Source organism: Torulaspora delbrueckii, chromosome 4, assembly GCF_000243375.1.
Source record: "Torulaspora delbrueckii CBS 1146 chromosome 4, complete genome".
Taxonomy (NCBI): Eukaryota; Fungi; Ascomycota; class Saccharomycetes; order Saccharomycetales; family Saccharomycetaceae; genus Torulaspora; species Torulaspora delbrueckii.
The window spans coordinates 951071-964991 of NC_016504.1; the positions used below are offsets into that span (position 1 = coordinate 951071).

Below are 13921 nucleotides of genomic sequence, written 5' to 3' on the forward strand. Positions count from 1 at the left end.
CGAGGTTTGAAGAAGCACTGGCATCTAAGCAAACCCCTCTGGTACTCCTTTTGCCGGCCTTTGTTCGAGATTCAGATAGATGCCCCCATTTTTGAAGCCAAACCACTGGAAATGTGGAATTGGCTCATCATTCGTGCCAGCGCCCAACGGATTTTGCAACTCTTGAATAACCTTATAAGCTTCAACATCTGAGTATGGCACACCGTTCTTCGGGTCAAAATACTGACATTCCTTGTTAGTTATAAAGCACTTCTTTCGTACACCATTTGGGAACAAGACACCGCTAGGCGGAAGCGTCTTAATTTCTATTTCCAACTCTTTGCCAGTATTCAAGCCAACGTCGTAGATCACCTTCTTCCCGTACTCACCGAATGCCGGGAAACTACTCAGAAAAGACAAGTCTGGCACAATGGGCGATTTATCATCAGCTCCAGGCAAAACTTCAGGCATTACAAGCTTGCTAATGTTTTCGACATCAGTAGACCTCTGGTTATTAGAGCCTGACCACTGAAGTCCAAACAATTCATCACGAACATCACCTTTGCATGAATCAACTGCAAAGTTGTATATTGTCACGAAATTCTTGGATACTTCTTGAGAGGGACCCTGATATATTTGCTCCTCTTCGCTTTCAACATCATCCATAAGCTCTGGAATTTCAGGATCGTTTGCATTTGACTGGTCCTGCATTTGCTCTTTGGCATCTTGGTCTACCGGATCCATAGTTTTAATTCTGGGTTCCTCAAAGGAAACGTGTTTAGTCTCGTCTTCTGGCTGAACATTGTCAAGCATTTCCTCTTGAGAGTCCGGCACTCCGGTCTTCTTTTTGTCCTGCGAATCTGTCAAATTGTCGACATTGATCTCAGTTTCACCTTTGAAAAAAGTTTGCTTAGTCGAAGACCTGGTATCTCCTTTTTCTGGAACTTTTGTTACTGGGAGCTGTTCAGCAGCTATCCCAAGAGAAGCCTCAATTTTTTGTTCCTTCTCGATATCATCGGATTTATCTATCGTAGGTTTATTTTCAGGTGTTTGCTCGTCGCCTTTATTTGTTGGCGGTCCAGTCATCTCCTTCTTCTTTCTTTCTTCGTCGGATATCATCTCATCCTTGAGGTTCTGTTCTTTTGCATGATTCAATGGGTTGGGTGTGGTCTTCTCATCCCCCTTTACTGCACTGTTGGGCATGGTTGACGCATTCACAATCTCTTCTTCTTTCTTCTCCATAGCTGGTAGTGTTGAATGATTCGTTTCGTCGGCGTTGTCACTTACCGCTCTAGGTTCATCTTTTTGAAGATTCTTTGACTTGCCATCTTTACCAGGCCCTGGGCTTTGTTTCTTTGATTGTCTACGCGGATACTTCTTTCTTCTCTTGTCACGCTTCTTCAATTGCTCATCCCAGTATGCTTTATCATCCACTTCCATTGCGGGAGTAACAATCCAAGCTGTCGTCACCTCTTGTATGATTGGCTCACCCGTCTTAAACTTCATTTTTTGTCGCTGTTGCATAGCAAGCCTTGTCTGTTTCTTGGATATTTCTTGTTCTTTGTACTTGTTTAGACTTAGCAAATTGAGCTTTTCCGTCTCTGCTGCAATTCTTAAACGATCTTCCTGCGTCAGTATTGCATCATTCTGTTGCTCCTTATGCTTTTTTAGTCTCTCCTGTATGATTTTACGCTTCTTTTCAGCCATATTCAACTTTTCATAGATCTCCAGCTTATTGGCTATCACATGTGATCTCTTGGAGGTTCTTCTATCCGATGTCAATAAACTTTCAGCCTTTAACAATTCGTAAGTTGCCTTACTTTTTGCTTCTTCAGCGCTTCTGTCGACTTTTACAGCTTTCCTTTTCAGCACAGGTGGTTTTGCCTTTCTCTTCCTCTTCCGCTGGGCAATCTCCTGCCTCTGCAATTCCTGCTCCCCATCTTCATCCTGATCTGACACTTCTTCATCTGATTCACTTACCACCAAGTCTTCATCTTCCACTTGCGAAACCTGCTCCTTCTCGACCGAATCCTCAGGTTCACTTGCACTATTACCACTTTCAAAATCCTCATCTTCAGCATCCTCCTTGAACAGAAGATCCAGCTCATCATCATTTAAGGACCCAGTCTTCGATTGCATCTCTTCAACTTCCTGCTCCAGCAGCTTCTTCATCCGATTACCAGCATTAGATCGACGCTGTCTGGAACCCATGAGGAATTCTTCCTCATGGCTGTCAGATTCAAGTTCACTCATGAGGCATAAAAGTCGCCGATTGGCCTTTCTTTGGTTAGTTCAGTGAGCTTTTCAATGTTTAACGATTTGAAATTTCAAAGAAATTCGCTATGTAAAAGGGAGTTTAATAAAGCTTCAAACAAAAAGACTAATTTATCAATTAAGATGCTTTCTCGAAGTGGTATTGCGAGGTCCTTTAGTTCGTTGAACAGTAGCATTGTGGGTCGCAAGTTTTGTGGGATCTCTAGGAGGCACAAGAGCACTTCAGCATCGCAAGATGAGATAGGCCATTTCCAAGAACTTGCGCCTTCCTGGTGGGATGTCCATGGATCTCAGAGGATTCTACACCTAATGAACAACTGCAGAATGGATTTTATACAGCGGGTTTTACACCAGAGAGTTAAAATCACTAATCCTGACACATACATCCCTGGCTTCAATTATAAAGAATTCTTCCCAGAACATGTTTCCCAGAATATAAGCCGTGAATTGAGTCTCGAGGTTGATGCAAAGATTCAAGCACAGAAATTGCAAGTCCTGGATATCGGTTGCGGCGGTGGGATACTTTCTGAATCTCTTGCCCGATTGCCTTTCATCGAACATGTAACTGGTATAGATCTAACTAAGGAGTGCGTTGAGGTAGCCCGCAACCATGCACTACGTGATCCCAGCTTAGAGAATAAAGTGGACTATGAATTGAAGGCATTAGAAGATGTTGAAGACAAGTTTGATGTAGTAACTTGTCTTGAAATGTTAGAGCACGTAGAAGCCCCAAGTGAAATCTTGAGACATGCATGGTTGAAATTGAAACCCAACGGTGTGCTATTCGTGAGTACGATCAATCGGGATTTCGTTTCATGGTTCACTACTATCTTTATGGGGGAGCAAGTGCTGAATATCGTTCCTCGTGGCACACATCATTTGGAAAAGTACATCAAGGCCACAGAGATTACAAACTGGTTCAAAACCCACGAACCTTTCACCCACCAGGTTGCGGAGACAAAGGGATTGATGTACTTGCCATTGAAAGGATGGGTTGAACACGACTGCTCTGACATTGGAAACTACATTATGGCAATTAAGAAATTAGATAAATAATGACCTTTTCTTGAATATACACGATTTATTACTGGGCACTCTCTAAAGCTTTGTTCGCACTCTCTGTTTGAGGTTCTTCGTCCACAAACTGAGGAACAGTGTCGGTTAAGTATGAAGGCACTTCGAGCCCCGATTCATCAATCCCAGATCCCATCAATTGTTCATCTGCCAACGCATCCAATTCGGCGTCCAATTCACTTTCATCGATATCCTCAACATCACCAGAATTCATTGCCAACACTTGCTGCAATTCATCACCCTGCTCGATTAAGTCAATCATCTCATCCTGCATATCCTGCAATTTATCCACATTAATCTTCCCATACTGTGCCTTAAGCGCCTTATTTGTCTGTTTTAATGCATTCACTGTGACCATAGTATTCTTAAGATTATCACTAGTCATTTGAGCTTGGGTCATTGACCAGGCTTGCGAATCCAACGAGTCTCGCATGGTTTCTAACTTCTTCCTCTTGTTCAATAGCTTGAGAGCCTGTTGTCTCAAAGGCCTCTGACCAGCAGTTGACCTAGACGAAGAAATTTTCTTCTGCAAGCTTTGCAATTGGAAATTGAGCTGTGATATCTGGGTATCTAGCTGAGAAACCCTCTCTTGTAACCCTTGTTGAGCCTGGCCCATCGCCCTCCCAGACTCTTGTAGCATCTGCTCATGACTTTTCTCGTTCCCATAACCAAACAATCTATTCATCGTGGATCCAATCAGCTGTCTAAAGGCCAATCGAACGACCTCCAGTGGTGTTTTAAGTGTCATTTGAACAACTTTTCATTAGTCTTTGTTCCCTCTTAAGGTTTAACTGATTGTCACGTGACGTCCTTTGATCTAAATCATAATAAGCTTTAAACAGCTTTCAAGTCTTTAATTATTACTTGACGCTGTCCAAGGCCGTCAGAACCTGTTGCGAATTGCTGATTGAGATCTTAAGATATCTGGCCTTGAAGTGTAGCGATTTGAGGGAGCGACAGGAGACTTGCGTTTATTGAAGAACAGCGAAAAGCATCCATTGTTAGTATGATAGCTGTGATTTAGAACGTATTGAGTGGATTAGGACATTGCGCTTATGACAATTGGTCGGAATAAATGGAATGTTTTCACAGGCGATGATGTTTCGCAGAGTTAGAGTCAGAGATTTATTGTTATAAGCCAAGCAGGTAGATTCAATGTAACCTAATATGGGGGACCAAAAGCGGCATAAGAAATATTTGTGTCGCTCGTTGGACTTTCCCTCAGTGAGTATTCGAGAATTGCCGCCCAAATTAGCCGCCGAGCTAATTAGAACCCTTCCAAAAAACTACTAGAATTCTAAGAATGGCTCCTGCCTAAGTACAACAGAGAATTAGGAAGCTCAGCTCACTGGTTAAAGCACGGGGGAGAAGAACTGACACCTTCAGCTTACTGGCGAACCACCTGTTCACAAGATTACCGTTCTCCACCACCGGTATCTAGTCAATCGCGTCATTGAAAAACTACTGATGTAAATTCAAATGCTATCCTCATTATTTGATGCGACAAATGCTTATGTCATGCTATGTGAATATCTTTTGCAATATTAGAAATGTCGAAGGGCCTTATTCTCCCGATATTACTACAAATTTTACGCTTAGTGGTCTAGCAAGGACTTCTGAAAGATATTACGAACCACTAAACTCACCAGTTGGCTCTTTTTGATTGAGTGCCATCTAGCACCTTTTCAAGTTGTACTTTTATCAGTTTAATTAAACTCATCAAGATTTGAAAAATTTTAGCAGACAGCCTCGAAGAGATTTTGATCAAAGCAAGACAACAAAGAATAAACCAATTGAGGTCACCAAAATGAGCTCTGATAAAGTTGACCAGATCACTGAGGGTGTCCAAAAGATTGACACCAGTGCTCAGGCTGCTGATAAGAAAGAACAAGTCATCACACCTTGGGATGTTGAAGGTGCTGTCGATGAGCAAGGTGTCGCCCAAGCTATCGATTATGAGAAATTGTTGAAGCAATTTGGGACTAGACCAATTACGCCAGAGACTTTGGAAAGATTTCAACAAGTTACGGGACATACGCCTCACCATTTCCTCCGCAAGGGCCTATTTTACAGTGAGCGTGATCTAAACAAGATTCTTGACCTTTACGAGCAAGGTAAACCTTTCTTCCTATATACTGGTAGAGGTCCTTCGAGTGGCTCTGTGCATCTAGGTCATATGATCCCATTCGTTTTCACTAAATGGCTACAAGACGTTTTCGATGTCCCTCTTGTCATTGAATTAACAGATGATGAAAAATTCTTGTTCAAACCAAAATTGACTATCCAGGATGTCAAGAAGTTTGCAGCTGAGAATGCTAAGGATATTATTGCAGTTGGTTTCAACCCCGAAAACACTTTCATTTTCTCTGACTTAGAGTACATGGGCGGTGGTTTCTACGAAACCGTAGTTCGTGTCTCTAGACAAATTACCGGATCCACAGCAAAGGCGGTTTTTGGTTTCACCGATTCTGACTGTATAGGTAAATTCCACTTCGCGTCGATCCAAATTGCATCTGCTTTCCCAAGTTCATTTCCTGATGTGCTAGGTTTACCAGATAAGGCACCATGTTTGATCCCATGTGCTATCGATCAAGACCCATACTTCAGAGTCTGCAGAGATGTCGCAGACAAATTGAAGTACTCGAAACCAGCTTTGATCCATTCCAAATTTTTCCCAGCTCTGCAAGGTTCAACAACCAAGATGTCCGCTTCTGATGAGACTAGTTCCATTTTTATGACTGATACACCAAAACAAATTCAAAAGAAGATCAACAAATACGCCTTCAGCGGTGGTCAAGTTTCCATTGAACTGCATAAGAAGTTGGGTGGTAACCCAGATGTCGATGTGGCATACCAATACATGTCCTTCTTCAAAGACGATGATAAATTACTAGCTGATCTTGCACAGAAATACAGGACTGGTGAGCTACTGTCCGGTGAGATGAAGAAAGCTTGTATCGAAGTGCTTCAAGAGTTCGTGAAGAACTTCCAAGAGAACAGAGCCAAGGTTGATGATGCTCTTATGGAAGAATTCATGAAACCACATAAACTGGTTTGGGGTCAAAAGGAAAGACTGGTGCCAGTCAAGCCAAAAGAGCCAAAGGCCAAGAAATAGAGAATCATACATCTTTTTGTAATATACCAATTTTTCTACTCGAAATAACGGTTCACGATCACCATTGTATCTACTGCTTTTTCTCTAAGTATTCGACAAGCTGTTCAATAGTGATTAACGGAACATTGTGCTCCTTACCGAATTTAGCACAATCGTCCAATCTCATCATAGATCCGTCTTGGTCGTTGACTAACTCACAAATGACACCCACTGGTGGTAGCCCACTTATTCTACTTAGATCAACAGCTGCCTCAGTATGACCACGTCTAACCAAAACACCACCATCGGCCGCTCTCAAAGGACAGATATGACCAGGTTTTAGGAAATCTGTGGCCTTAGCGTCAACAGTAGACAACTTCTTACACGTCAGAGCTCTGTCATGTGCTGATATACCCGTTGTTGTTCCTTCGGCCACATCGACCGTAATAGTGTATGCAGTACCATGTCTATCGTCGGCATTTGACTTACATTTCACACTGGTTCTCAAAAGGGGAAGATCAAGCCTGTCGGCCACTTCATTAGACATTGGTGCGCAAACATAACCAGAAGAATGACGCACTAAAAAAGCCATATCTTCTGTAGTCACATTGGCAGCAGCACAGATTAAATCACCTTCATTCTCACGGCTCTCATCATCCATTACAATCAAGAATTTATTCTTCTTGAAATGTTCAATTGCCTGTTCAATAGGCATGAAATTAATATCAGTCATGGCACGATATTGTAATAAATATTCAAAGACTTTGCTCAACAAGTGAACTCAATTGCACTAGACTAAAGCTTATAAACCACTGTTGTGGCTGGCTGGCTCCTTTGAAGAATGATCGACACTCGTAAATCTGACAAATTTCAGTCATTTAAGAAACGGAGATATTATCGCCGTCCTGGGCCATCACGTGAAATGGCAAGTAACGATAGTAGATGAGCTAGACGGATTCAACTAGCCATTGGTAGCCTGTAGAATCGCACCTCCTGATGGTTGCAGCCTATTGCTAGCAGATGGTGCGATTCCCCTTGCTTGAAGATCTTGAAGCAGGTAAAATTCTCGCATGATGAGTCTTGGACTGTGAGTTTATGAATAATCTTGGGTATCGATACTGAATGCCACTGTTTGACCAGCGTCTTGCTATTGACGGTGGAGCTGTAATGCCATTGTATGATGTGGAAGATGTCCCAGGTCAAGACGCCGCACAATTGAGCTTCTTCGTCCAGCCATTGAGCGTCGATAATTGGTGAGCCCACGTCGATGGATCCTAAATGTGAGTTTTGTAGCGGATCCCACAATTTGCAGGACCAATCTAAAGAACTGGACATCAGTAACCCATCTGTATTGTGCGCCAATGCGATGACATGACTGGAGTGAAAGAGCCGCGGGCTCTCATCGATCAACTCACGGTCACTGTGGATGGGTAGGAAACCATTGTTGTCAAGAGGGATTTTCAAGGCACCAAACTTGACCTCATCTAGATGAAATCTGTAGATACCACCATCTTCTGAACCAATATAGATGCAGTTAGGGTCATTGGGTGAAATTGAGATTGCTGTAATAGCAAGTCTGTCATAAATTGCTACTTTCGATAGGCGATCTATGAAGAGCTTCTTAGCCACTTCGAGCGGATCTTTGGTCTTAACCTCTTCTTCGTCATCTGAGTCCTCGCCCAGAGCTATAAGATCTGAAGGCCTCGGTGGTACCACTTTGACATCACTTAACGAAGCTCTATCTGAAGTAGCGTCGGCGTACGTGGATAGATCCAGAGTGTTGAACTCATTCAACACTCCGTTACTGCTCGCTGCAATGAATCGCTCATAACCTATAGGGACATTGGTGTATTCCTCTACAGCATGAACTGGGCATGCGAATAGATTCTTTGAAATGATATTACGTTCAATCTTCTTGGTCGAAGCTTGATCTTCAACGCATCTGAGCTCATACAGCATTGTTTTACCAGCCAGTGAAGTAATCAACATCGATGTAACATGAGAATACACGGATTTTCGGAGAAACATGGTCTTGGACAGTAATTGACCTCGAAAGTCAATTCGATCGATCAACTGCGAAGTATCCCATTTGAACACCAATACATGGGACCACGGCGTTAAAAGCACATTACACTTGTCTAAAGGAACAGACTGGAATGTTGCGGCCACCAGACCCTCGTGATAGTCCAGAGACACGCATCTGAGCTTCGCTCCAGGACGTAATTCCAAATTTGGAGTCCAATCTCCGAGAAACAGGATTTTGGAAATGGAGCTTGAGTTGAATGACCTCTTATCACTAGGTAGTGGACCTCTAAGAACCTCCTGCAACGAAAAACTCTTGGCACATACTGAGTTTTGCTGACTCTCAACAAGCAAAGTAGTTAATGGTATAAGGTCCTGTGAGCTTTCAGAGATAGAGCTTGTTTCATCATCCTCGTCAGTTTCTTGAACAATTGTTGGTACTTTTAGACTTGGAGTTTCGATTGATAAGGCAGAAGTTTGGATAGCTTTGTCATAAGTTATCGCCTTCTTTTTGACCTGATGAACCTCCTCCTTATCCAATGTTACAGCTGAAGCATCAACTGGAATGTCAGTTTGCACTGAAATAGAAACCATGGAGTTGATATCCTTTCTCTCATCATCGTTTTGCCTAATTTTCTGTAATATCTCATCTAATATGGATTCATATGGATTAGCTCGTCTTCTCTCCCGCAGCTCTTTCAATTGTCTTTTCTTCAATTCAAGCTCCTTGAGCTTATCCATTAGCACTTGGCAACTTACCGTTTACTAAACATTGGAAGCTCTCTCTTCAATAACAACAACCTCATCGCGATTGAAACTAAGAACTTCAAAACCATACGCGTTAACGATAAACACAACCAAGCCTTTACGAGAGTCCGCGATGGATATTAGTATCGATGACATTCTGGCTGAACTTGACAGGGACACCACTGCTGTGGATCATTCTGATCCAAGCTCTCATCTGCCAATTCCCAGTGATGGAAACACAACGATGATGAACTCATCATTTGATCCCAGTCGAATGCCCGGTGGGAAAAACAGGCTGCATGAAGATGTCACACCTCAGAAGGACTATTCTCGATTGATGACGCTTTGGAGAAACGAAAGATGTGCACCAGAACTGCTACCGTACCCATCACTGCTGTTAAGTCGAATGTTGCGACGTGTGCAGGAACAGATGGAAAATATTGAGAATATATCAATGGGATTCTACAAGAACACTATTTCTGGCGATCTTAAAAATAGTGGAGTAAGTTATGACAAGACTAATGAAAAGTTGCCTCTGCTATATATGGAGGCAGAACTAGAAAGAGTCAAATTCCTACTGAGGAGTTATCTCAGATGTCGACTGAGTAAGATTGACAAGTTTATGCTTTATCTCAAGCAGCTAGATTATGATGAGACCAATGTTACGCCTTTAAATGAACTACTTTCTGAGCAAGAACAGGTATATCATAGTAGACATTTCGCAATTTCATTGAAATTATTAAACAGCTCCATCCTCAAGCACATGCCACCAGAATTGCAGGCGATAAATGATACAGAAGGTAGTGTGAGTATGATCGACGAGCCAGAATGGAACAAATTCGTCTTTATACATGTAAAAGAACCCTCAGATCATGCGAATGAAGATCCGCTCTTGGAAAAGAACGAGTTTGGCAAACTCTGCTACACAGTCACAATTCATGAGCTTAACGAAGATGTTGAGCTTAACATTGGTGGCATCTACGTTATGCGTTACGGAGTCATCAAGGATCTGCTACGAAATGATAAAGTCGAGTTGATATGAACTAAACAACCGTGAGTGATGACTCTTGAATGAACTCTCCATTAAAGTGCGAATTTCAAATCAAACTTGTTCATCTTTCATCATCACTTTTTATAATCTAATAAACTAGTCTTGGGTGATCTCACCATCGTTGGAGGGTATGCATCACTACAATGGGGCATAATGCCGTAGCAATTGGTCAATTGCTGTCATTGCAGGATGAATTATCTTGCCAACTTGACTGACTCTTGCAGAAAAAGGTCAGTAGTTCGAGCTACTATGATGATATCCACGATTTTTTAGACGTTAGACTTCTGAAAGACAGTCTTATACTGTTGAGGAAGAGAACTTCGTATAGATATCTGAGATTGAACTTTGTTCCACTGTAAAAAGACCATTGTAGATGTCATTTTTGTATAGTTTTCGTGGTTTAATGGTGAGAAGTCGGGTCTCTTGAAACTTCTTCACTCTCTACAAAAACTTCATTTACAGGAACAATACGACCACTATTGCCGACGAAGCTCGCTAAGGGACTGAAAACTTCCTGCTATAAGGTTAGAATGGTTTTCAACAAGTTGATTTCATTTCAATTGGATTATGCGCCGCAATATCACCTAACCAAGTATATATCGAGCCGAACAAGACTCCAATTAGTCCATGTCAACCACAAATCATCACCTCTAGTGCAGGGATACTTTGCAGTAGCTACAGAATGTCCTACGGACTCGGGTGCACCTCACACTTTGGAGCATTTGATCTTCATGGGCTCACAACAGCATCCTTATAAAGGTTTGTTAGATACCGCCGGTAATCTGTGTATGTCATCCACTAATGCCTGGACTGCAACTGATCAGACTGTGTATACGTTGACAAGTGCAGGCTGGCAAGGTTTTAAACAGTTGCTGCCTGCGTATTTGGACCACATTTTAAATCCAACACTCACTGACGCAGCATGCTTGACTGAAGTTTACCATGTGGATCCCGATGATCTGAGTGACAAAGGGGTGGTTTTCAGTGAAATGGATGCCATTGAATCCCAGAGTTGGTTCGTCACAATGCTAGAGAAGCAAAGACTTATGTTCCCCGAAGGAAGTGGTTACAGATCTGAGACGGGAGGACTAACACCTAACTTAAGACAGATATCTAATGATGAAATCAGGAAATTTCATAAGGACGCCTACTCACCTGATAACCTCTGTCTCATTGTCAGCGGTAACGTTCCGGAGGATGAACTCTTGAAGATTGTCCAAGAGTGGGATGATACTTTACCCACTTTTGAGTTTCAGGATCGCAAGAGACCATTCCTTGATAACCAGGCATCTCAAATTCCCGAAAAATTGCCCAAGACATCTGAATCGGTTGTCGAGTTCCCAGAGCTAGACGAAAGCCAAGGTGAGTTACTATTTTCATGGATCGGTGAATCATATCACTCTTATGTGAATGACCTGGCAATCACAATGATCTTGGAATACTTTACTGAAACAGCTTTGGCACCGTTCACCAAGCAGCTCATTGAGATTGATGATCCTTACGCAAACTCGGCTGATTATTGGACCGATGATTTTATGAGAACTATCATCAACATCGGTATACATAGTGTTCCGACTGAAAAGATGGAACAGACCAAAAGCAAAGTTCTTGAAGTGCTGAGTACCCATGAAATTGATGTGGCTAGGATGCGCAAAGTTGTCGATAACTATAAATGGGATTTTGTGCTAAAGTGCGAAAAGAACGGTGATACCGTCTTGTCACAAGCCGTCATCACTGACTTTATTTATGGAGATGAGTACGGTCATTCTTTGAAGAGATCGTTGGAAGATCTAAAAGACTTCGAAGATCTGGAACAATGGTCTCAAGAAAAGTGGCAAGAGCTGTTACGTCGTGTATTTGTTGAACAAAGTCCCATTATCGTCCAGGGGAAACCAAGTTCGAAGATGTACGAAGAATTACAATACAATAGGGAAAAGATTCTTGAAGAACGTCAGAAAAAGTATGGTGAGCTCGATAGAGCCAAACTGCGCGAAACTTTAGGAAACGCTAAAATTCAGAATGATAAACCTATACCAGAGTCTTTGCTAAAGAAATTCACCATTCAAGATCCAAGCAAGAGTGTTGATTTCCTCTCCACGAAAAGTGTTACTACTATCAAGGATTTTGAGTACAACGACCCACACGACGATATTACTCGTCATATAATAAGCACAAAGCCACCAAATTTTCCGCTTTTCATTCATGTTGAACATTATCCTTCACAGTTCGTCGAAGTGCATGCTCTGCTCAATACAAATAACATCAAAGATACTTCCTTGCTGCCTTTCTATCATGTTCTGGAAGAGCTCTTCTCTATGCCTATGGAAGCAGAGAAGGGCAAAATTATACCGTTCGAAGAAGTGGTATCACGTCTGCAAGCGGAAACTGTTGGCTCTGAGGTCACTCTTGGTTTAGCAAGTGTGGCTACCGATCTAATTGATATTAAAATTGGATGCAAAGCTGGAAACTACACTAAAGCTGTAGAGTGGATAAAACACTGTCTCTTCGATATGATTTTTGATGAGAAGCGTGTAGCAGTTCTTTTGGATAACTACTTGGCATCTATTGTGGAATTAAAAAGAGAGGGTGAAGTCATGTTGGAGTCGTTAACAAGCAGGAACTTGTATTCCACAAGGTCCTTGAAAAAGTCCGCTGACCCTATCTATGTCGAAAGTATTCTTGAGCAGATTTTGGACGATATCAGAAATGGTCAATACGAAACAAAAATTTTGCCAAGACTCGAAACTGTGAGAAGCCAGTTAAGATCTAACTTCGCCAAAATAAGCTTATTAGTTTTGGGTGACGTGCACAAAATAACTCCCGATATTTTCACTCCATGGAATTCATTGATTAAAAGATTGGACAACATTCCCGCTAACTATCAAGTAAAAGTCCCACCAGTGCCAAAACTATTGGATGCCACTTCTGCTTTATGCAAAGAGCCCAAGGAAAAAGCGTTTATCATCACAACTCCAGCTTCTGAGTCTTCTTACATGAACGTCATTACTTCAATACCGTTCAACATGGACTATCGCCATCCTGACTATGCAATGGTTTCTTTGGCTTCTGAATACTTACAGTGTGTCGAAGGACCATTCTGGAAGGGTATTCGTGGTGCGGGCCTTGCTTATGGTGCAAATATGATAAGAATGCCAGAAGCTAATTGCTGGGGTTTTAGCATATATCGAGGCTCTGATATCTTGAAATGTTATCAAGTGGCAAAGGAGATTGTTGGTCAACACGCGTCTGGTATCATAGAGATCGACAAACTTCTACTGGAGGGAGCCGTCAGTATGATTATCAACAGGATTGCTATGATGGAGAATAGCTATGCGTCTGCCGGTGTTGCGAACTTCACCGATAATTTCATATTGAAGAGAGGACCAAACTTTAATGAACATCACATTCGAAGGTTGTCTCAAGTTACTGAGAAAGAGCTCCAAGATACAATGAGGAAGTATTTTGTCAACCTTTTCAATATGAACAGTAGTGCCGTTTTCATTAGTTGCCACCCATCCAAACTGAACTCTATACAGGAATTCCTGGAAATGGAGGGCTTTACAGTTGAAGTTGAGGAACTTGAAGAAGAGGTCGATTCAGAGGAAGGTTCAGAAGGGGATTCTGACGAGGAGGACTAGCCACTGTCCGAGGGCACTGATCTTGCACTTAAGATGCGGCCA

At 42.1% G+C, this 13921-nt stretch overlaps 8 protein-coding genes across 8 annotated transcripts; 4 read left to right on the top strand and 4 right to left on the bottom strand.

The window, feature by feature from the left end:
- Positions 1–24: 24 nt before the first annotated feature.
- On the bottom strand, positions 25–2232 carry VPS72 (Vps72p; the record flags this gene model as incomplete). Its single annotated transcript, XM_003681271.1, has 1 exon — positions 25–2232. One exon carries the CDS (start codon positions 2230–2232, stop codon positions 25–27), a length of 2208 nt encoding a protein of 735 aa, XP_003681319.1.
- Positions 2233–2376: 144 nt separating this feature from the next.
- COQ3 (hexaprenyldihydroxybenzoate methyltransferase) lies at positions 2377–3309 on the top strand (the record flags this gene model as incomplete). Its single annotated transcript, XM_003681272.1, has 1 exon — positions 2377–3309. The coding sequence occupies one exon, from the start codon at positions 2377–2379 to the stop codon at positions 3307–3309; it is 933 nt and encodes a 310-aa protein (XP_003681320.1).
- Positions 3310–3337: 28 nt separating this feature from the next.
- Positions 3338–4012, bottom strand: VPS60 (Vps60p; the record flags this gene model as incomplete). The annotated part of the gene is made up of 1 exon (XM_003681273.1): positions 3338–4012. One exon carries the CDS (start codon positions 4010–4012, stop codon positions 3338–3340), a length of 675 nt encoding a protein of 224 aa, XP_003681321.1.
- A 1122-nt stretch (positions 4013–5134) lies between these two features.
- Positions 5135–6442, top strand: WRS1 (tryptophan--tRNA ligase WRS1; the record flags this gene model as incomplete). Its single annotated transcript, XM_003681274.1, has 1 exon — positions 5135–6442. The coding sequence occupies one exon, from the start codon at positions 5135–5137 to the stop codon at positions 6440–6442; it is 1308 nt and encodes a 435-aa protein (XP_003681322.1).
- A 70-nt stretch (positions 6443–6512) lies between these two features.
- Positions 6513–7154, bottom strand: RIB3 (3,4-dihydroxy-2-butanone-4-phosphate synthase RIB3; the record flags this gene model as incomplete). The annotated part of the gene is made up of 1 exon (XM_003681275.1): positions 6513–7154. The coding sequence occupies one exon, from the start codon at positions 7152–7154 to the stop codon at positions 6513–6515; it is 642 nt and encodes a 213-aa protein (XP_003681323.1).
- A 224-nt stretch (positions 7155–7378) lies between these two features.
- Positions 7379–9184, bottom strand: PAC11 (dynein intermediate chain; the record flags this gene model as incomplete). The annotated part of the gene is made up of 1 exon (XM_003681276.1): positions 7379–9184. One exon carries the CDS (start codon positions 9182–9184, stop codon positions 7379–7381), a length of 1806 nt encoding a protein of 601 aa, XP_003681324.1.
- A 139-nt stretch (positions 9185–9323) lies between these two features.
- SLD5 (DNA replication protein SLD5) lies at positions 9324–10232 on the top strand (the record flags this gene model as incomplete). Its single annotated transcript, XM_003681277.1, has 1 exon — positions 9324–10232. One exon carries the CDS (start codon positions 9324–9326, stop codon positions 10230–10232), a length of 909 nt encoding a protein of 302 aa, XP_003681325.1.
- A 539-nt stretch (positions 10233–10771) lies between these two features.
- On the top strand, positions 10772–13879 carry SDD3 (Sdd3p; the record flags this gene model as incomplete). Its single annotated transcript, XM_003681278.1, has 1 exon — positions 10772–13879. One exon carries the CDS (start codon positions 10772–10774, stop codon positions 13877–13879), a length of 3108 nt encoding a protein of 1035 aa, XP_003681326.1.
- Between the last annotated feature and the right edge of the window lie 42 nt (positions 13880–13921).